Source organism: Salmo salar, chromosome ssa10 (assembly GCF_905237065.1).
Source record: "Salmo salar chromosome ssa10, Ssal_v3.1, whole genome shotgun sequence".
Taxonomy (NCBI): domain Eukaryota; kingdom Metazoa; phylum Chordata; class Actinopteri; order Salmoniformes; family Salmonidae; genus Salmo; species Salmo salar.
This window is the reverse complement of record NC_059451.1, coordinates 101,631,525-101,655,285: the sequence shown is the minus strand read 5'-3', so window position 1 is coordinate 101,655,285 and position 23,761 is coordinate 101,631,525. Positions and strand designations below refer to the sequence as shown.

Sequence of the window (23,761 nt, the reverse complement as noted above, 5' to 3'; positions counted from 1 at the left end):
TTTCATCTCCATAAAGATGCCATTAGTCACAACTAAATGAAACAGATTAATTGGGCCTTTCCATCACAACAGGCGGTAAGCATATCTCAATAAAGATACACTTTGAAGCTTTTTTTTCTTTTCATAACCAAATATGAGAGGAGGTATACTGAGGATATACTGAGGAGAAGATATTCTTTGGAGGGAGAGGGTGAGGGAGAGAGAAAGGAGATAGGGAGAGAGAGAAAACGAGGTGGAGAAAGACAACATACAATAATGAAAAGGATATGAGCAGAGTGGCACAGTTGGACAGATATGGAGAAATAGAGGGATTGATTGAAAATGTGAAAGAGGTTGCATAAAAGAGCAGGGGAGAGAGCGAGATGAAGGGAGGGATAGAGGGGCTAGATAGGCACATACTCTACCTCACACTGCATTGTGCCTCAACTCCAGCTGAGACTGAGATGAGAAGCAGTGGAGATGGGTGTGTGAGTGCCAGCGACATGAACAAAACAAATCATATCTCACACAAGCACATGCACACATACACAACACTGCTTAGGGAATGCAGCCACAGTCTTTACGGATTTAAAGTAGTGCTGTGAGAATGTTATTTCCTAATCACTGTCCTCTGTGGAGGGTTTGCCCCAGCATGACTCAGTGGGACTCTCCTGCTCACTGCTGGATGGGCATTTAAAAGACCAACAGCCCTCACAATCCCTATTTTATTCTCACCACTGATGCATTGCTTGTTTTCTTAAGGACTAAATCAACAGGTATTCCTAATCTTTCCGGGATTTTTTTCAGTAAAATTGATAATGTCCTGTTTTGCTGCAGGCATTTATTTACTTTCCATCGCTCTATTATCCTGCAGGTTAGCGTTTTTCATCAAATTGTACTGGAGGCAGCTCTGCAGAGTGGTCACTAGGTGGCACAACCACAAATTCAAAACCTGATTTTAAACTTAACCCTGACCTTAACCACACTGCTAACCCTAATGTCTAACCATAACTTCAAATTAGCAACAAAAAGTACACTTTTTTTCCCATGAAGTTTTACAATATAGCAAAGTATGGCTTTGCAGCGGCCTATCTAAGACTCATAACAATAAGCATCAACCTGCCATTAAACTAGTGTTAGATATGCGATTTATGCTATATGAATCATATGTCTTCCATTAAAACTCCCTCTCCCACATTTTTACAAAGATGGCTATTTGCTATTCCAGGGGTTCTCAAACCTTTTGGGACCGGGGACCCTTTTTGTGATAGCAAATTCATCAGGGACCCCCTCATAATCAGAACACAACTTGAGTGAGATAAAAAAATAGCATACAAGGAGTTCTACTATAACTTTGGCAAGTGCATGGCCGGACGAACCAAGTCTCAGGCCCTGCAGGGAACATTTTGCAGTCTTCAAGCTAATTTCCTGCAATTCCTCACATTTTGTCAAGGGGCAGAGAGATTTTTTTTTATGTTACAGCTTTAAAAAATATGTACTGCAATTCTACACATTTTGCCATGAGGTGGAAAGAAAACTTTGCAGTTTTAAAGCTTAAATGACAGTGCATTAAAAAAATGGGGAATACAAGAAGTATTGAGTTGAAATATTTATAATTGGTAGACTACTGTGAATACCAATATCCCTGTGAGCATCCCAGACCCATGTTGCCCAGAGTTAAGAACATAAATGATAGATTAATAATATTACATTGTATTGTTTTACAACCTCTAAACTTATTCCATAGATCCCTTGGCCAAAATGTGTTTAATCTGTTGTTGTTAGTAATATTCATTAAAGATTTGTTATATTTTGATATCTGGCCATGGACCCCACTTTGAGAACCCCTGCTCTATTCCCCTCCTGTCTAAATCCAACTCTGCGTCAGCAATTTCTCTCCCATTTCTTCTCTCCCATTTGTCATTCCACCATTGTATTAATGGGTTTCTGTTAATGTCCCATGCTGACACATGAGGAATGGTCTCGTTAACCTCAGATGATTTGTCCAATCCATCTGGGGCTCACTCCATCAAACCCAATGGGCCTGCTCGGACTCAGAGGGCAGGGGAAGAAACTAGGCGAGGGGATTGTATGTGGTTCTACGAGATGTGTATGATGTGTATGACATGGATATTGTATTGGGTGTTCTGGCCTGGAGTACCAGGTGTAACTATCATGTCATGTCTACAGCGTGCTCTCTGCTAAGCCAATAACATATACTCTCAGTAAACCCATCAAATAAGACAGTGGTGAATAGTTACAGTTCTGGCGTGACATGACAGTAATTCCTGCTGGTGCTCCAGGCCAGAACACGCTCTAGATCAAGTATGGCGGTTGCATCACTTGTCAGAGTTTTACTTTAGAAACACTTTATACTGGATATCATAATGGAAAACCTAATCATCTTCTAAGATAATTTGTGAGTATGTGTGTATAACGTAGAATTTGATACAGCAGTACGGTGAGTCCAAGACTAGTTTCCCCTCTGGGACAATACAGTTGATCCTATCCTATCCTTTCTATGTGTGTTTCTTAGAAACAACATCTGGTAGGTATGTATCATGAACCATGTTTGCTCCAGTAATGACTGACCTCAGTGACTCCTCGGAGGAAGGCCTCCTTGGCTAGCTTGGCGGGGCCGTCTACCGTCTTCCCGTCATCCTCTGGGCCCCAGCTGGCGCTGTAGATGTGGATGTGCTGTGAGTTCAGGCTGAGGGAGTGGGCCTCCACCATGTCTGTCACCTCCCCGTCCAGCATACGCACACCTGAACACACACACACGCACACACGCACGCACACACACAAGGTCAGTACACAGATGGAGAGATAGAAAGAGTGAGGGGTGAATGCAGAGGGGAAATAAACTAAATAATACAAGCAGGGTGAGACAGAAAGGGAGAAAAAGGTGAAGGTGACAGAGAGAGAGAGACAGCATGAGAGGAGAAGCAGCAGGGAACGGATCAAAATGTACAGAACGGTTACCTGGAGGAAAATGTGGGAGGGTTATGATTTTTCCATTTCAGTCAAGGGGAGATTTGAGTATTTTTTAAATCTAGTCAAGGGGAGGGTCATGTAATTTGTAATGTATGAAATTTCAATATTTCTCAGTGTTTTAGAATTAGTTGTTTATTAGGCTATATATCGATGTGTGCCGCCCCTCATCTCTGATTCTCCGCTGGGCACGCAATATCAATTGCGCCTATAGGCTATTTAATGTGGTCTCTAAAAAATGATCCATAGCCTATTGACTACAACCTACGAAGTGCATGCTCAGAGAAGCACAGAGCAAAGTTATATTTCTAAAATAGCTGCTGGGATGGTGTAAATAAAACTAGGCTGCATTACACACTGCAATGGATATACCAACCCTGAGCCCCGGCCTCCTCTGCTCTTGCTGATCTAAAATGTTTTGCTGTGCTGAGCAGGGCTACGGTGGCAGTTCAGGAGGAGAGTCAAAGGTTTCTTCTGAAAATTATTTTTGATTAGGCCTAGTCCAAAATCTTAAGCACAGACTAGCCTATAGGCTATGTTCTGTTCAGTTTGAGAAGGAGAGCATGAAGATGAGAAAGAGGACTAGAGGCCAACTTTGAAACACTATATATACAAAAGTATGTGGACACCCTTCAAATGAATGGATTCGGCTATTTCAGCCACACCCATTGCTGACACATGTATAAAATCTAGCACACAGCCATGCAATCTCCATAGACAAACATTGGCAGTAGAATGGCCTTACTGAAGAGCTCAGTGACTTTCAATGTGTCACCGTCATAGGATGCCACCTTTCCAACAAGTCCGTTCGGTCAAATTTCTGCCCTGCTAGAGCTGCCCCGGTCAACTGTAAGTGCTGTTATTGTGAAGTGGAAATGTCTACGAGCAACAATGGCTCAGCCACGAAGTGGTAGGCCACACAAGCTCACAGAACAGGACCACCGAGTGCTGAAGCGCATAGCGCGTAAAAATCATCTGTCCTTGGTTGCAACACTCACTACCGGGTTCCAAACTGCCCCTGGAAGCAAATTCAGCACAAGAACTGTTCGTCTGGAGCTTCATAAAATGGGTTTCCATGACCGAGCAGCTGCACACAAGCCTAAGATCCCCAAGCGCAATGACAATCGTCGGCTGGAGTGGTGTAAAGCTCGCCACCATTGGTCTCTGGAGCAGTGGAAACGCGTTCTCTGGAGTGATGAATCACGCTTCACCATCTGGCAGTCCGACGGACAAATCTGGGTTTGGCAGATAGCAGGAGAATGATACCTGCCCCAATGCATAGTGCCAACCGTAAAGTTTGGTGGAGGAGGAATAATGGTCTGGGGCTGTTTTTCATAGTTTGTGCTAGGCCCCTAAGTTCCATTGAAGGGAAATGTTAACAATTTTGTGCTTCCAACTTTATGGCAACAGTTTGCAGAAGGCTCTTTCCTGTTTCATAATGACAATGCCCCCGTGCACAAAGTGAGGTCCCGTGCACAAAGTGATGTCCATACAGAAATGGTTTGTGGAAGAACTTGACTGGCGAGCACATATTCCTGACCTCAACCCCATCGAACACCTTTGGAATGAATTGGAACACCGACTGCGAGCCAGGCCTTATCGCCCAACATCAGTGCCCAACCTCACTAATGCTCTTGTGGCTGAATGGAAGCAAGTCTAGTGGAAAGCCTTCCCAGAAGAGTGGAGGCTGTTATGGCAGAAAAGGGGGGACCATATCATAGATTTTTATAAAAAATAATATAATTCTTGCCCATGATGTATTTATCACAGTTATTGACCTCACAATTAGCCAGATTCGAGTAACTTACATTGTGGTGCTGAAACTTGAAGCAGCAGCCATGGCACAATCAATCGGAAATGGACAGCTCATGGTGCTGAAAGTAGGCAAATCCGAGTAGGCATAATTCATTTAAACCGTCTTCATTTTAGTTAGACTTCATTAAGAACAAAAGGGCTTTGTCGTGGAGACTATTTCTTCCTATTTAAGAAATAAGAGGTTAATAAGAAATAAGAGATTAATAAGAAATAAGAGGCTACCTGTTTGACAGACAAAATTAGGTCATAGGCTGCTATATACATAGATTTTTCAGTCAATTCAACCACCCACCATGCACTCTTTAAAAAGCCTACCTCTAAGTCAGTGAAGGGCTGTTAAGTTAAAACCAGGACTCAAATTGAGAGGGTTTGAGAGGGTATGCCATAGGTCTACCTTTTCTTAAAGAAAATGGCAAAAAGCTCAGGCCTACCTCTTGTTAGCTTCAGATTTTGAAGAAATTTTTTCTCAGCCAATCATCAATGATCAATTTCTCTCAGCCAATCATCAGTAATTTGTGTAAGTGCTGTGCTTGTTGAATGTCCTTCTTAAAATTTAACAAATCCGATTATATAACGTGATATATAACAACGCTAGTCCACGATGCTTTATGCTAGAAACAAGCTGCAAAATACCCAGGAAAGACGTGACTCCAATGCATATGGGTATATCATTGTTTCGTTTCTTTGACATTCAGAGGCTGACTTTGCTTGGGAAGTAATTTAATTCTGTCACTATCAATTGATTAAGCTGTTCACTTTCTGTAAAAATAGAAGATGTTTAAACCCAGACAGGTTTAGGGAATCACTTGTGACTTTCTCTCATTGGGTGAAGCCACGGAAGAAGAGTAGCCAGCAGTTAAAGCTTAAATGTTTCTGTGTTGGTAGGCCTACTCTGTCATGGGTGGAAAGGTAAGCCTAACTTTTGAAAGTACCATGCTCAGATTCCTAATGACATCTCCGATTGAATTATTTGCAAACAGGGACAGTTTTGGTGCAAACAAGACACACTGATTTGGCATTGGAGAAATATGAGATTAACACATTCTCCTATCTCGCTGTCCATTCTTAGCCTGTAATTTTGGTTATTTGTGTGATATAAAAAAAAGATTCCACTAATATGTAAAATTATGTAGAATTGCATGACATTTTTATAAAGGCTATTTTTTCATCGGACCTGCAAATACGATGATAGATTAATTTAATGCTTTTACTATATAGGAGATCTTTCCACCCCGACTCTTGTCCACGGTTGTCTGCGAATCCACAACCTTCTGGCCCACAGCCCTGTGTGCTATCAAAATTCCTGCATAGCCATGTAATGCTTACAGGACGAAGAACAGTTTCTAAAACTGCTCTGGTCTGTTTTAATCATTATTTTGAGAATAGGGGAGGGTCAGTTGTTTGTTTTCAAGTGTTCAGGGAAGGTTTAGATCAAACATATTTTGCTGAAAGGAGGGCCATCCATTTTCATTTCAGAGAGATCAGATTTTCTCCATGTAACCCTTATTGTAAATAACATTCACTCCCTAGGTGTTATAAACATGATGCAGTTAGGAAACAAAGCCTTGTGTGTCTGGCTGTCATACTGACAAACACAGTCTGACTGGGGAGACAAAGGGCTTATGAGCCTGTCACACTGCCAGACGTGATGAGCAATTGTTCTCTCAGACACACACACACACACACACACGCACACGCACACGCACACACACACACACACACACACACACACACACACACACACACACACACTTTGGCCATTAAAACAAGAGTCAAGACCTTCTCCTTCATTAAACCACCCGATAAGACAACAGACAGACAACTCACAAACAACACAAAAACAACACAACATTCCTTCTGACAAATGAGTGTTGGAGAGTTAATGGTGCCTCCAACAGCGTCTGTGACCTGAGAGAAACAAACCGGCCCATCTTTTATCATAGTACCTGAACTGGCCCTGTCTGCAGCTTTGATGTGGGCCGCCTCAGAACAGTGCTCTGAACAGTAATGGGAGCAGAAAGCAAGAAATGAGCCATCGTAAAATAAGCCTACTACTGTACCTGACTAACTAACCCCAGGTTATCTGCTGCATCACTGACACTGATGATAAACCACAAAAATACAAATACACACTCTAGTCTAGACAACCAGGCCCTGCAGACACACACGCTATCTAAAAGCTGTGAGCCGTGGGAGATGAGTGTGTGTGTGTGTGTGTGTGTGTATGTGTGGAAACACACACCCGATGGGGAACGAGTCACACAGCAAACTGTGTTGTTTATTAACAATTGTGTAACCCTGGGAAATGGGCAGATTGTCAGAGGAATAATATATGTGTGGAGCAGGAGCCAATGAGCTGTTAGAGCAGGAGATGCATGCTAATGAAGACTAGGAAGAGAAGAAGAGTTATGGCTAACATCTGTGGAGGGGACTGCTGGGGACTGCTCTCAGGGCTCCACTGTCTTGTTGGCTGGCTGCTTGTCTTTGACAGAGTGCTTAGGGACACAAGTTGGTAAGGGCCAGAAAGTGGCTTGAAAGAATCCATTAGACTGATTAGAGTACTTGTCTTTGACGAAAGATTAGAGACAAAAGTTGGTAAATATTCAGAAGTGACGGATAGCAAGTCATGTTCTACTGAACATGACTCCGGTTCAACTGACAGTAGACCCGAGTCAACCAATCATTGTTGGCCATTGGCAAAGCCTCCTTCAATTCCAGCATGCCTCACTCACCTCCAATTTTGGTGTTGTATGCCACGCCCACCCCACATACATTGTTGTTGGCGGCTGCAGCAACCTCCCCAGCACACCGTGTTCCATGTCTAGATGAGCGAGAGATACAGAAAAAGAGAGAGACACAGAGAAAGAGAGAGACACGGAGACAGAGAGCGAGAGAGAGAGAGAGGAAGTGAAAGAGAGACAGACAAAATAGAGAGAGAGAGAAGAGAGCAGTTAGGATTCATGACCAAAAACACTCCTCTCATCTCAACCACCCTGAACAGTGCAGGGCTCTTCAAAAATAATACCTCCCAGAACGACTGCTAAAAATACACAGCAGCACACCAACGAATAGACGAAAAACACATGGAGGGCCAATGCTGCTGAAGGACCTATAATAAGCAATTGCAGGCAAACACTCCCCACTGGACAGAAAGGAAGGGAAAAAGACCATGAATACATTCTCTACCAAGACCTTGTGTCCAATTTGTATTTAACCACCAATTTCCCTTTGCACAGAGAATGGGAATGAATAACATGAATCTGGGTGGAAGGGCAAGAGTTCTCTACAAGGTCCCCAGCTAGCACATTCGGAACCTTGGAAGTATGTTTTTGGTTTCACATTGGCTCTGATAACAGAAGTAAAAATTATACCTTATTGAATGTTTCAATTAGACTTTTAATAACAGTGCTAGCTTATTTTGAGTTAACTTTTTTTCAACTCCAAGCACAGATACAGTAAGACGCATGGAAATTAATTTGCTTAGGCATTAATGATGCAAACAGTTTTTTTTTTATTGTGACAAGGCATCAGTGAGATTTTAACCTATGATCGTTTGTTCTCTATCCATGGAAATAGGGATGCGCCACCAGGATGGAGGTAACATGCCATGTTTTTTTACGCATACAAAACGGTTCATTATAGTCTATTCAAACAGACCCCATTTCAAAGGAAACAAGCACTCATTAAGAGTGGCCAATTAGTGGATGCGGCCAACACACCGGAACACACTTAACAAGATAGAGGATAGAGAGAGTTCTGTTAATGCTGAGAACGGAATGTACAGTATATGTTTTAAAATAACATTCTTGGGACATTTTCTGAACATTACTAAAGTTTTCTTGTGTTTTTTATGGAATGTTTTCTTCATGTTCTTAGAACGGAATGTATACTGAATATAAACGCAACATGCAACAATTTCAAAGGTTTTGCTGAGTTACAGTTCATATAAAGAAATCAGTCAATTGAAATAAATGAATTAGGCATTAAGCTATGGATTTCACATGACTGGGCAGGGGCCTGGGAAGGCATAGGCCCACCCACTTGGTAGCCTGGCCCACTCACTGGGGAGCCAGGCCCAGCCAATCAGAATTAGTTTTCCCCCGCAATAGGACTTTATTACAGACAGAAATACTCCTAAACACAGTTTATGGTAGACAAATGAACATTCAATTCTCTGGCAACAGCTCTGGTGGATATTCCTACAGTCAGCATGCAAATTGCACGCTCCTTCAAAACTTGAGACATCTGTGGTATTGTGTTGTTAATTAGCTTCTTGATATTCCACACCTGTCAGGTGGATGGATTATAAAGAATAAAATGCTCACTAATAGGGATGTAAACAAATTTGTGCACAACTTTTCTTCTGGGATGCTAACTTGCTTTCATTGCTTTACTGGGAAATGTAGCAGCAGTAGATGTGCTCATGTTCTTTATGTTAGAGCAGGGTGAGCTGCTCACAGTGGACTTCCTCCTAGGGCACACCGGCTTAGTGCTAACAGTATACATCTGGTTCATAGGCACAGAATTACTGCATACAATAGCTGTAGAATCAATAGAGGCATTCAGGGGAGTTAAAGGGACATAAATTAGGTTCATTATTTTGTGTTTACCAACACACCTGGTGTAATGTACATTTTCTGAAGCATTATGACAACTCTGCGTCACAATGGTAGGGATTAATTGAGCTGGGCTTGATTTATTGATAAGTCATTGTCTCAACGCAGCCTTATAGTGCTGTGAAAGGATCCAGGATCCCAAATGACTTGGGTGGATCCCATCCTCCTTATAAAACGTGTTTTGTTTCCAAAAGGTATTGAAATTATCAACAAAAGTTACACCCATTGAGCTGCAATAATCACATAGCCCGTTGTGAAGAGAGAGAATCCTGATAAAGCGTTCAATCCCGCGATTCAGAGATGGCAGAGGGCCAGATATGATGGGTCTTTTGTTAGTGTTTAGCAGAGAGTCAATCAACTCTTTAAAATCCAGTTTAAACTATTCAGAACTGCCCTTCATAATGTAATTAAAACCCACATGGACTACGATAGAATCGATTTCCATGTCCTGATGTAGTACATTCGGGAGCAGCTTAGTAATGTCATTTACTCGAGCGCCGGGATAAGACATTGTTTTTGCACCAGGAACGGTCACATTTCTTACCATGGAGCTGCCCAGAATCACGGCTGGCAAGAAGGGCGAGGAAATCTGCCCACTCTCACGCTTCTCAGGATTCGGAGAACCCTTTATGGATGGGTGAGAGGCAGGATAACTTGAGCCCGTTGCTCCCAGCGCCTGTGGCAGGCCTCCGACAGATGGAGAAGCCCCGCTCGATCCAGAACAGGGAGGGAAGGTTGTCAACGTTGACTTCAAATTCGTAGTTATAGGCACTGCGGCCACAGACACAGGCCCCCCCAGCGACGAAGGTGCAGGAAGATCAGGCTCCAGGACGGCAAAACTATTCGTTGTTTGTATCCTCTACGGGCCTCTCGTTGGGAGTGTAGTTTGTGTTGAGGCTGTAGATCCAGACAGATTCCCTTTGAATAAGTTTCCTCTCAGTGTCCCCTCCCCTGCGTGACATCTTGACCATTTCTATTCCAATGTATCTCAGAGTACTAATAGGATGTCCAGCTTGTACAAAATGAGCAGCAAGCTGATTTTTTTGGTCTCACCTGTCCATATATTGCTGTGGTGCTCACTGATCCGTGTCTTAAGGCTTCCACGGGTTTTCCCTATATAAGACAGACCATAAGGACAATTCAACATGTAAATAACATTGGTGTACATGCAGGTAATCAGGCACTTGATCTTAAATCTTTGTCCTGTGCGGGGTGGGTAAATTGGCCACATTTGTAATTACCCTCAGGAAGCTTGTTCAAAAGAAGGAAAAAAAACATACGTGGGGGATATTTAAAAATGGGTTTCAATTGTGGGTCAGTATCAATAATGTACCAGTGCTTCCTGATAATGTCCTTAGATGCCTTCCCCAATGGTGAGCATTGGGTGAAGCATGATGGGACATGTTCTGCTTTTTCTTTGACTTTTAGTTGAAGACTTTCCAACTGTGTTGGCATGTTTACCCAATTGTCTTTGTACCCCCTTTCCTTAAACCTTTGTGTGAGGTCCATGGTCTGTTACTGATAAGAAGCATCAGAGCTGCATATTCTTCTGATGCGACTGAATTGACTTATAGGGAGGCTTTTAATAAGTGGACGTGGATGAAAGCAACCCCATTACCAAAAAACTCAGTCAATCTCAAATGTTACCAGTCTATATATACTAACATCCCCCATCAGGGCAGCCTTGAGACCCTCAAGTTCTACCTCAATGAACGTCCCCCTAATGCTCTTCCCAGTACCAATTGTATTGTGGTCTTGGCTGAACTGGTACTAACCTCCAACTATTTTCTCTTCAGAGGAGACTTTCTCCTCCAGAACAAAGGGACAGCGATGGGGAGCACTATGGCTCCTAATTATGCTAACTTATATCTAGGAATGTTTAAAAAACAAGTGGTGCTGAAAAAGTCTCCTCTGAAGAGAAAATAATTGGAGCTTCCACCCTCAACCGGGATATGAAGACCTAAGGGTCGAAACATTGTTGTAAATAAATACCACCTGGGAGCATGAGCAGCAGTGTGCAGCGTTTTCCTTTCTGTTTTCCATGAGTTTGCCTATAACTCCAGCACCTGTGGAAAGTACCTGGATGTGCGAATGTTCTTCAGCTTTTGTCTTTTATTTCAGCTTATGAAACATAGGAACAGCACTTTACATGTTGCGTTTATATCTTTGTTCAGAGTACAGTGCACAGTATATGTTTTTAAATAACATTCTTAGAACGTTTTCCTAACGTTACAATATTTTTCTTGTGGTTTTTATGATAAGTTCTGAGAACAGAATTTGAAACTAATTGATGTTAATTTAAAGCTAATTGATGTTAACATTTCTCAAAATATTCCCAGAATATTGGCAACAACTGACATAAAAGACAACCATACATTGTCTGAACATTCTGAGAACATCGCTTCAGTCACACCATTTTTTAAAACATTCCTAGAATGTAGTCAAATCTGACATTAAATAGAACCACATTGGAACTTTTGTGGAATGTTCTGTGGAAGTACTGAAATTCCCACAGAATAACATTTCATAACATTCTCAGAACAATTTGAGAACATTACTTTAAATAAAAACACGAGGAAACCTGTGGGAAACGTTATGCTGAAGTACTGAAATTCCCACCAAAGAACGTTGTTTCTTAACACTCTCAGAACTATTTGAGAACATTCCCAATGTCAAACCAGTTGGAGAACGTTCCTAGAACATTACCAAATTTAAATGAAATATAACCATGTTTGAACTTGAAGGAAATGTTCTGTTAAAGTAATGAAATATCAAGAAAATAACGTTTCTTTTGTCAATTTCCTTAAATGGGCTGAGAATGTTCCAAAACCAAGCAACTATCCTGTACAATTCCTAGAAAGTTGTGGAAAAGTTGTATGCAAAATAACCACAGGACAAACACGATCTCACCAAGCTCACCAAACATATCGTTCTCAGAACATTATGTGCTAGCTGGGTCTTCTCCACTCTAACAGAATGGAGAAGGTAGCCTGGGGTGTCAGGTAGCCTAGTGGTTAGAGCATTGGGCCAGTAACCATAAAGGTTGCTAGATTGAATCCCTGAGCTGACAAGGTAAAAATCTGTTGTTCTGCCCCAGAACAAGGCAATTAACCCACTGTTCCTAAGCCGTCATTGTAAATAAGAATTCGTTCTTAACTGACTTGTCTAGTTAAATAAAGGTTCAATAAAAAAATAACTACAGGGCATTCACTCCCACCAACACACCAGGCTAACACTTGGTGTTGTGGAATGAATATGTAATGTGTACTGTTTCATATCTCTATAGTACTGTGGTGACAGAGCTTTCTTTGAGATGCAGTACAAATATATCTAATCTTTCAGATATTGACAAACTGGAATAACCTCAAGACAGGCCCCATTACAAACAAATGTGAAGTGAAACCTGAAGGACATGGTACTCTCTAAAATATGATGGACGGTCTCTGGATGCAGGCCATCAGAGAGAGATATGGGATAATATTGATATGAATGAATTATTTATTGTGTCCTTCATCAATTATATGAGCTGTGTCTTGTGTAAAGAGACAGGTGATCTAAGGATGGCAAGTTCATCACACCTCTCAGCTCTACTTTGCTGCTAGCATGCCGTTGGGCATCATGCACGCACTTGTCATGACGTGCCCTGGGCTGGTAGAAACTGCCATGCAGTATTGAAAGAGTCTACCAGAACAAAGAGCTTCTCTTAGTTCAAAACTCCTAATCCCCATAATGGTAGAAATAAACAATATTTCTACTTTTGAGAATGTGGGAATGGTCCGTGGACACTTAAGGGACAGTCATGTCGAGTGCGTTTCATTTGGTGATCTCATGAAGGCCAGGAAACACACATAACTGTATCTCTTAAAGTGTACATTTCCCAGCTGTCAGGTTTACATTTAAATATTGTGAAACGTTTGTGATTAAACATGAAACTATTTGTGAAAAGACGTAATGTGATGTTAACTTTCTAAATGAGAGTATGGATATTCATATAAAGATGAACTAGTCAGTGGCCACGCCCACGTGTGCCAAGACATTACGTTGGTGTCATGGAACCGCCCTTTTCTACTCCAGAGTATAAAATCACCAGTGACGAAATTTGCATTTCATGCCAAAGAGACACACGGTAAGCCGGACGTCTCGAATGGTTAAGAAGTCAGAGAACGCCGGGACAGAGTCCCCATGTTGGAATGGTTACAATTCTAGTGGCCACGGAGACCATACAGCTGTAGTTTGGCTACATGGCTGGAAATGGTTAAACTCTGAGACTATTGATCACTACAGAATGAGCAAATCTTAGACGTATAATTACTAGCCTGCAGCTAGAAATTACGTAAGTCTAGAACGAGAATACCGACAATCGCCGAAGCATCTATTCTATGAGAACATTTCCGAATGGTACTCTGAAGTATCCATCGAAACCCCTACAACAACGAAAGACATTGTGACTTCTGGGAAAGTTAACCAGAGACTCTGATGAACTCTACAGGACAATTGAGTGTTTTCAATGGAGAGACAACAACGGCATATATATACATTGCAATTAACCTCGAATGAGCGGCCGTTCATGTGCAAAGGATTAGCATTTCAATGAATATAATTAGAGACTGTGTGTAGTGAATCCATTTTGTCTTTCCCGCTCTTTCTCAGTCCCCACACCTTTCCTTTGTCTACCAAGCCGTCATATCGGCGGAGCCCACTAGGGACTTATTCTTTGTATCATTGTTAGTAACCAAGATCTACTGTTTGTTTGTATTGTGTATTGATATTCTAGTTTTGTCCCTTTAGGGCACCTGTAACCCCCCCTTGCTTACCTACGTTGAAATGCTTGGAATGTTCTTCCTGTGAAACGCATTGAACAATGCCCACGTTAATTTCTACTCATGTCCTGTCCTTATATTAGTTGTATAAGTAATACAGTGTGCTATACAACAAAACTGGCGATGAGGAAGAAACGTTCTCACGTTTGTACTCATCATCTTCGGCAGAAAGTCTGAGTTAAATTCGTAATTTTTTTTCGCTGTAGAAAGATGCAAACAAAACGTGGAGCTAGCCAGTCGAGTGATGCTAGCTAGCCTTTGATGTCACGGCAATGAGAGCCTCGACGGATAGGAAGAGTTTCGCTGCGGGAGAAAGTGAAATCATCGTGAGTTAAAAGAAAGAAAAAAAAGGGGTCTGGGTGTAAGGGACCATCTGAAAAGTGTGAGAAAGAAAAATAAACCGAAAATGTCTGCATTGATTGGAAATATAGGAACATTTGATGAATCTGTGGAACAATGGAGTTCTTACACAGAACGTTTTGAGTACTTTGTGTTGGCAAATGGAATTAAAGCAGAAGTCGTTGTGCCAACATTTGTGACTGTTATGGGAGGAAAAACATTCAATCTACTGCGCAGCCTAGTAACGCCTGAAAAACCTGGTGATAAATCATATGATGAAATTGTGGCTACCTTAAAAGGACATTATTCTCCCAAACCACTGATAATCGCAGAGAGATTCCGGTTTAATAAGAGAAATCAAGAGGAGGGGGAATCAATCTCACAGTTTGTGGCTGTATTGAAACAGTTATCTGAACACTGTGAATTTGGGCGATCAATGAGTGACACTATACGTGATAGGTTAGAGTGTGGCATGCGCAGTGAGGCAATTCAGAAACGCCTTTTGACTGAGACTAACTTAACATTGCAGAGAGCAATAGAAGTGAGTACATCAATGGAAATGGCAAATAAAGACGCACAACAGCTAAGTGCATCGACCAAAGTGCATAAGGTGTCTACGTGGTTAAAAAACAAGGCAGGAGGTGGCAAGCCATGCTATTGCTGTGGGAAACCAGGTCACCAAGCTAAGGAATGTTGGTGGAAAGACTTAGACTGCAGAAGTTGTGGAAAAAAGGGTCACATCGAATGTGCATGTAAAAACAAAAAGACACAATCAAACAAAAGTACTGAACAAAGGAAAAGCGACTTCAGGAAGTACAAAAAGAAAGTGCATAAAATGGAGCACACAGAGGATGAACAAAGTGATACCCTGTCTGAAGAGGAAGAATCTTTGCATGTTATGTCAATTTCAGACAATGGATACGGCTACTGGGTGACACCGCTACTGGATGGAAACGCAGTACGGATGCAAGTGGACACTGGAGCAGCCATATCTTTGCTGTCTGAGGCTGTATACAAGGAGAAACTACATCACCTCACACTACAGCCCACGACGCTGAAAACATACACCGGTGAGATTGTTCCAGTGAGAGGAAGCGTGATTGTTACAGTGGAGCTCAACAAACAGAAGGTAAAGCTACCACTCTACATTGTGAAAGGCAACCATCCAGCATTGCTAGGACGCACATGGCTGGAAAAGATCAAACTAAACTGGCAGGAAATTCACATGGTTGCAAAAGAGGACACAAACCTACAAGGGATATTGAGGAAACACGCGGATGTGTTCAAAGGAGACCTTGGCAGTATGAAGGACATAACAGTTAAACTGACCGTGAAACCAGACAGCAAGCCAAAATGCTTCAAAGCTAGACCCGTCCCATACGCCATAAAACCAAAAGTTGAAATTGAGCTAAACAGACTAGTCGAGAGTGGAGTATTGGATCCAGTGAATGTTAGTGAATGGGCTACACCCGTTGTTCCAGTCATAAAAAAAGATAGATCACTCAGACTCTGTGGTGATTTCAAAGTCACCATTAACCCAGTCTTTACTGCTGAAAAATATCCAGTGGAGGACCAAAATTCAGTAAGATATACTTATGTCAGGCCTATCTACAGATGCATGTGGACCAAGAGTCACAAGAACTGTTGACCATAGTGACTCACAAAGGACTGTACAGGTACCGGAGGCTTCCTTTTGGAATCACCTCAGCTCCGGCCTTGTTTCAGAGAGCTATGGACCAGATACTGAGCGGGTTCACTGGGGTCCAATGTTACCTCGATGGTCTACTCATCACTGGCAAAGACGAGCAGGAGCACCTGAGAAACAGGAACGCTACACTACAGAGATTGGAGGAGTACAGTCTGAGGGTCCGGAAGGACAAATGCGAGTTTTGGTGAGTACCATCGAAGGTGAAGGCCGTTGTGGAAGCTCCATCCCCACAGAACATGAATCAGCTGAGGTCATTCTTAGGACTACTGACATACTACGCAAAGTTTGTGCCAAACCTAGCTAACATGTTAAAGCCACTGCATGAACTTTTGAACAAAACCAAACAGTGGAAGCGGACAGACAGAGGTGAGGAGGCATTCAAGAAAGTGAAAACAGCCTTAGCTCAGTCAGAGGCCCTAACCTACTTCAACCCCAACTTGCCATTACAGTTGGCATGTGATGCATCGCCTTATGGCGTTGGTGCAGTTGTCTCACACATCATGCCATCAGGTGAAGAAAGGCCAATTGCTTTCGCATCACGGACCTTAAGTAAAGCCGAGAGCAATTATGCACAGATCGAGCGTGAAGCACTCGCCATTGTGTTTGGAGTTAAGAAATTTCATCAGTTTCTGTTTGGCCGACGATTCACACTGCTGACGGACCATAGACCCCTCACCTCCATCTTTGGTCCCCACACCGGCATTCCGTCCCTTGCAGCCAGCCGCATGCAGCAATGGGCGTTATTGTTATCTGCTCATCAGTACGATATCAAGTACAGAAGGTCTGAGCAGCACTGCAATGCAGACGGCCTCTCAAGGCTTCCCTTACCTGTCGCACACACTGAGCACTCCCAGGCTGAAATCTTCTACTTCAAGGAAGTGACGAACGCCCCAGTTACATCTGTCCAAGTGAAAAAGTTCACCCACACTGATCCAGTGATGTCTGAGGTCGTGGACATTGTCACTCGTGGAAAAGAAGGAGAGATGTCGGACAGCCAACAACCTTACTTAGTGAGGAGAAACGAGCTCACAGTTCAGTTTGGATGCTTGCTATGGGGTTTTCGAGTCATCATATTGCTGCCACTGAGAAGGCAGGTGCTTGAAGAACTCCATTCAGGGCACTGTGGCATGGTGCGAATGAAGGAGATTGCATGCAGCTACTTTTGGTGGCCAGGTCTGGACGCAGCTATCGAAGACAAGGTCAAGTCATGTTCTGCATGTCAAAAGATGAGGAACATGCCTCAGCTAGCGCCACTACACCAATGGGACTTCCTAGAGGAGCCTTGGCAGCGAGTTCACATAGACTATGCAGGCCCACTGGAGGATTGTATGTTCTTAGTCGTAGTTGACGCACACAGAAAATGGCCTGAGGTCACAGTGATGAAGAGCACCTCAGCGGAGAGAACCATCAAAGAGCTAGGGTCAATCTTCAGTCGCTTCGGCTTGCCAACGCAACTCGTTAGTGATAATGGCCCCCAACTGGTGTCTGAAGAGTTCCGGTCATTCATGGAAATAAATGGAATTCAGCACATCAAGTCAGCGCCGTATCACCCTGCAACGAACAGCCTAGCGAGAAAGGTTTGTCCAAAAAATGAAGCAAGCTTTAAAATCATCACAAGGGAACGTTTCCCTCAATAGGCGTCTAAACACCTTCCTGTTAACCTACAGAAACACTCCCCACGCTACAACCAAAGTGGCACCCGCGTCAGCCATGATGAAAAGACAGCTTCGCACGCGACTCGACCTCCTGAGACCTCCGAAGACGAAACAGGTTGTACAGACACAACAGAGAGCACAGGTGGAGAGACGGAGCAAAGCAAAAGACAGAAGTTTCATAGCTGGAGAGAGAGTTCTTGCTCGGAACTACTGCAAAGGTCCAAAGTGGATACCAGCCACAGTGGTTGCACAAACAGGGCCTGTGTCCTACACAGTTCACACACTGGAAAACATGACCTGGAGGAGACACGTGGATCAACTGTTGCCAGGAACCAACCTCAGAGATGACTCATGTCAAGTGACAAACCAAGATCAGCTACTGGAGACCTACCATGACTACGAGCTATCACCTGAACATCCACTGCAGCAACCTACAAATGTGGAAAGTGCTCCAGACTCACCTGAACCAGCCAGAGTGCCTACTCAGGGTACTGTTGCACAGTACCTTCAGAATTACCAGTTTTTCTTTACTTTCTACTCCCGTCTCATGTCCTGTCCTTATATTAGTTGTATAAGTAATACAGTGTGCTATACAACAGTTTGTGATATATTTCTGTGATTATTTAGTTAGTTAGTAAATAAATAATTAAGCTAATTTGAATATTTCTGATTCATTATGGAAACTAGGGTTCGTGCAGATAACCAAGAATTTTATGACGTTTGAAATGAGACTAATGCGGTAACGATTAATAATTAATTAATAGAAGACTAATTGATCAGATATTAAAATATCTGAATATCTGAAAATTATAACTTTGGTAATCTCAACATTTTCCGTGGTGCCCCGACTTCCTAGTTAATTAATGTTTACATGGTTAGTTTAATCACGTAATAATTAAACCTAGAGAACTGATTTGATATAAATAAGTCATTTAATGATAGTCCAGACACGACACACTCTCGGGCTGGCCGATATAGTTTTTTTTTGTTACCTTCTATAACGGTACTTGAATGTTTGGTTTGTTAAATGTATTACACTGCATGTAACGTCCATTTTTATAGTTTACTCCGCTACTTGAGTCATCTCTCTCCGCTCTCTCTCTCTATGTCGCTTTCCACACAGACCTCACACACGGACCTTGTTTTTGGTTGAAGTTGAATTGAAATCACTTAGAATGTTGCCACCCTAGGGTCATGCACTCATGAAGCAAATTTTGACCTTTCATTATTCAAAAACATGCTTTAGTGCATTTCCATCTATAATGATCCATGAGCACCAACATGTGAAGTTCATATGAGCATGTCAAATTGGGTGCCAAATGTCTCTTTGGATGTGAAATTATACAATGTGAAAACTGTCAGCTTTAAATTGAAGATATTTTCATCCATATCGGGTGAACCATTTAGAAATGTTTTGTACATTTTAGGGGACCAAAAGTATTGGGAAAAATTCACTTAGGTGTAATAAAGTATTCAAAAGTTTAGTATTTGGTCCCATATACCCATCAAGCTTGTGACTACAAACTTGTTGGATGTATTTGCTGTTTGTTTTGGTTGTGTTTCAGATTATTTTGTGCCCAATAGAAATCAAATCAAATCAAATGTTATTGGTCACATACACATGGGTAGCAGATGGTGTTGCGAGTGTAGCGAAATGTTTGTGTCTAGTTCCGAGAGTGCAGTAATATCTAACAAGTAATCTAACAATTCCACAACAACTACCTAATTCACACAAATCTAAGTAAAGGGATGGAATAAGAATTTGTACAGAAACTTGTATACAGAAATGTCCTCTCACTGACAACTGCGTTTATTTTCAGCAAACTCAACATGTGTAAATATTTGTATGAACATAACAAGATTCAACAACTGAGACATAAACTGAACAAGTTCTACAGACATGTGACTAACAGAAATTGAATAATGTGTCCCTGAACAAAGAGGGGGGGTCAAAATCAAAAGTAACAGTCACTATCTGGTGTGGCAACCAGCTGCATTAAGTACTGCAGTACATCTCCTCCTCATGGACTGCACCAGAATTACCAGTTATTGCTGTGAGATGTTACCCCACTCTTCCACCAAGGCACCTGCAAGTTCCCAGACATTTTGGGGGGGAATGGCCCTAGCCCTCACTCTCCGATCCAACAGGTCCCAGATGTGCTCAATGGGATTGAGATCCGGGCTCTTCACTGGCCATGGCAGAACACTGACATTTCTGTCTTGCAGGAAATCATGCACAGAACGAGCAGTATGGCTGGTGGCATTGTCACGCTGGAGGGTCATGTCAGAATGAGCCTGCAGGAAGGGTACCACATGAGGGAGGAAGATGTCTTCCCTATAACGCACAGCATTGAGATTGCCTGCAATGACAACAAGCTCAGTACGATGATGCTGTGACACACCGCCCCCAGACCATGACGGACCCTCCACCTCCAAATCAATCCCGCTCCAGAGTACAGGCCTCGGTGTAACACTCATTCCTTTGACGATAAACGCGAATCCGACCATCACCACTGGTGAGACAAAACCGAGACTCGTCAGTGAAGAGCACTTTTTTCCAGTCCTGTCTGGTCCAGCGATGGTGGATTTGTGCCCATAGGCGACGTTGTTGCCGGTGATGTCTGGTGAGGACCTGCCTTACAACAGGCCTACAAGCCCTCAGTCTATTGCAGACAGTCTGAGCACTGATGGAGGGATTGTGTGTTCCTGGTGTAACTCGGGCAGTTGTTGTTACCATCCTGTACCTGTCCCGCAGGTGTGATGTTCGGATGTACTGATCCTGTGCAAGTGTTGTTACACGTGGTCTGCTACTGCGAGGACGATCAGCTGTCCGTCCTGTCTCCCTGTAGCGCAGTCTTAGGCATCTCACAGTACGGACATTGCAATTTATTTCCCTGGCCACATCTGCAGTCCTCATGCCTCATTGCAGCATGCCTAACTCACATTCACGTAGATGAACAGGGACCCTGGGCATCTTTCTTTTGGTGTTTTTCAGAGTCAGTAGAAAGGCCTCTTTAGTGTCCTAAGTTTTCATAACCGTGACCTTAACTGCCTATCGTCTGTAAGCTGTTAGTGTCTTAACAACCGTTCTACAAGTGCATGTTCATTAATTGTTTATAGTTCATTGAACAAGCATGGGAAACAGTGTTTAAACCATTTACAGTGAGGGAAAAGAGTATTTGATCCCCTGCTGATTTTGTACGTTTGCCCACTGACAAAGAAATGATCAGTCTATAATTTTAATGGTAGGTTTATTTGAACAGTGAGAGACAGAATAACAACGAAAAGATCCAGAAAAAAAACGCATGTCAAAAATGTTATAAATTGATTAGCATTTTAATGAGGGAAATAAGAATTGGACCCCCTCTCAATCAGAAAGATTTCTGGCTCCCAGGTGTCTTTTATACAGGTAACAAGCTGAGATTAGGAGCACACTCTTAAAGGGAGTGCTCCAAATCTCAGCTTGTTACCTGTATAAAAGACACCTGTCCACAGAAGCAATCAATCAATCAGATTCCAAACTCTCCACCATGGCCAAGACCAAAGAGCTCTCCAAGGATGTCAGGGACAAGATTGTAGACCTACACAAGGCTGGAATTGTCACATTCTGACCAGTAAAAGTTTTTTTTTGTTATTGTAGTTTGGTCAGGGCGTGGCAGGGGGTGTTTGTTTTGTGTGTTTCGGGTTTTTTGATTTATGTTCTATATTTTCTATTTCTATGTTTATTCTAGTTTTCTATTTCTATGTTGTGTTTTTCAATGACCTCCAATTAGAGGCAGCTGGTTGTCGTTGTCTCTAATTGGAGGCCATATTTAAGTGTGTTTGTTTTTCACTTGTGTTTGTGGGTGGTTGTTTCCAGTATAGTCTGTGTACCTTACTGGACTGTTTTTGTAGTTTGTTTTGTTTAAGTGTTTTTCCTTTAATAAATAAGATGAGCACTTTACACGCTGCATTTTGGTCCACTCCTTACAACGTCTGTTACAGAACCACCCACCAAAAGAGGACCAAGCAGCGGAAGAAGGAGCAGCAGGATAAATATTTGGAGTCGTGGACATGGGAGGAAATATTAGATGGAAAGGGACCTTGGAGTACAGGCTGGGGAGTACAGGCTGGGGAGTACCGGCGACCGAAGGAGGAATTGGAGGCAGCAAAGGCAGAACGACGGAGGTATGAGGCATTATATCCTCCATTTCAGGAGGTGAGGAGGCAGCCCCAAAACATTTTTTTGGGGGGGCACACGGGGAGTTGGGGTAAGTCAGGCAATAGACCTGAGCCAACTCCTCGTGCTTATTATGGGGAGCGTTTGGTGTGGAGAGCACCATGCTATGCGGAAGTGCGCACGTTCTCGCCCATCCGCACGCACAGTCCGGTGCGGTCAATACCAGCCCCCCGCAAGTGCCGTGCTAGAGTGGGCATCCAGCCATGAAGGAGTATGCCTGCTCAGCAAATCTGGCCACCAGTGCGTCTCCTAGGCCCAGGCTACCCTGCGCATGCTCTTCGCACGGCAGCCATCATTCCTCAGCACAGCCCAGCCCAGTTCGCCCTGTGCCAGCACTCCGCCCGTGCAGGGCTATAGTGACAACTCAGCCAGGACGGGTTGTGCAGGCTGTGCGCTCCAGACCTCCAGTGCGTCTTCAAGACCCAGTGTACCCTGTTCCTGCTCCTCGCACTAGCCCTGTGGTGTGTGCTACTGTTCTGGCGCCTCCAAAGCCAGCCCCACGCATCAGGCCTCTAGTGCGCCTGCCCAGTTCAGTACGTCATGTTCCTGCTCCTCGCACTAGCCCTGAGGTGCGTGTCACTAGTCTGGCACCCCCAAAGCCAGCCCCACGCATCAGGTCTCTAGTATGCCTGCCCAGTCCAGTACGTCCTGTTCCTGCTGCTCGCACTAGCTCTGAGGTGCGTGTCAATAGTCTGGCGCCTCCAAAGCCAGCTCCACGCATCAGGCCTTCAGTGCGCAGTCCCAGTCCAGAGCTTCCGGCGACAGTTCCCCATCCAGAGCTTCCGGCGACAGTTCCCCGTCCAGAGCTTCTGGCGACAGTTCCCCATCCAGAGCTTCCGGCGACAGTTCCCCGTCCAGAGCTTCCGGCGATGTACTACAGTCCGGAACCGACAGAGACGGCCTAGAGTCCGGAGCCGACAGAGACGGCCTAGAGTCCGGAGCCTGCAGAGACGGCATACAGTCCGGAGCCTGCAGAGACGGCCTACAGTCCGGAGCCTGCAGAGACGGCCTACAGTCCGGAGCCTGCAGAGATGCTCCTCAGCCCGAGGTCTCCAGCGACGCACCTCAGCCCGAGGTCTCCAGCGACGCACCTCAGCCCGAGGTCTCCAGCGACGCACCTCAGCCCAAGGTCCCCAGCGACGCACCTCAGCCCAGAGCCTTCAGCAGTGGTCTACAGCCCTGAGCCTTCAGCGGAGGTGGGCAGGTTAGAATGGGGACTAAGGCCGGAGCCAGAGCCACCTCCGTAGTTGGAGGATTGGGGGGGGTGTAGCACGGGAGCCGTCGTTGATGGTGGCCACCCTCCCTTCCCTCCCTTTAAGTTTGGGGTTCATTTTTGTGGGGTTTTTGTTTTGAGGTGCATTCGGGGTCTGCACCTTTGGGGCGGGGGGTAATGTCACGTCCTGACCAGTAAAAGGGGTTATTTGTTATTGTAGTTTGGTCAGGGCGTGGCAGGGGGTGTTTGTTTTGTGTGTTTTGGGGTTTTTGATTTATGTCCTATATTTTCTATTTCTGTTTATTCTAGTTTTCTATTTCTATGTTGTCTTTTTCAATGACCTCCAATTAGAGGCAGTTGGTTGTTGTTGTCTCTAATTGGAGGCCATATTTAAGTGTGTTCGTTT

At 43.6% G+C, this 23,761-nt stretch overlaps 1 protein-coding gene across 1 annotated transcript in view; it reads right to left on the bottom strand.

Annotated features, from left to right (window-relative positions):
• furinb (furin (paired basic amino acid cleaving enzyme) b) overlaps nucleotides 1-23,761 on the bottom strand; it is a 215,994-nt gene that overhangs the window by 28,381 nt on the left and 163,852 nt on the right. The window contains 2 exon segments of the mRNA XM_014125103.2: nucleotides 2,572-2,744; nucleotides 7,518-7,606. Coding sequence (XP_013980578.2) covers nucleotides 2,572-2,744; nucleotides 7,518-7,606 — 262 coding nt within the window.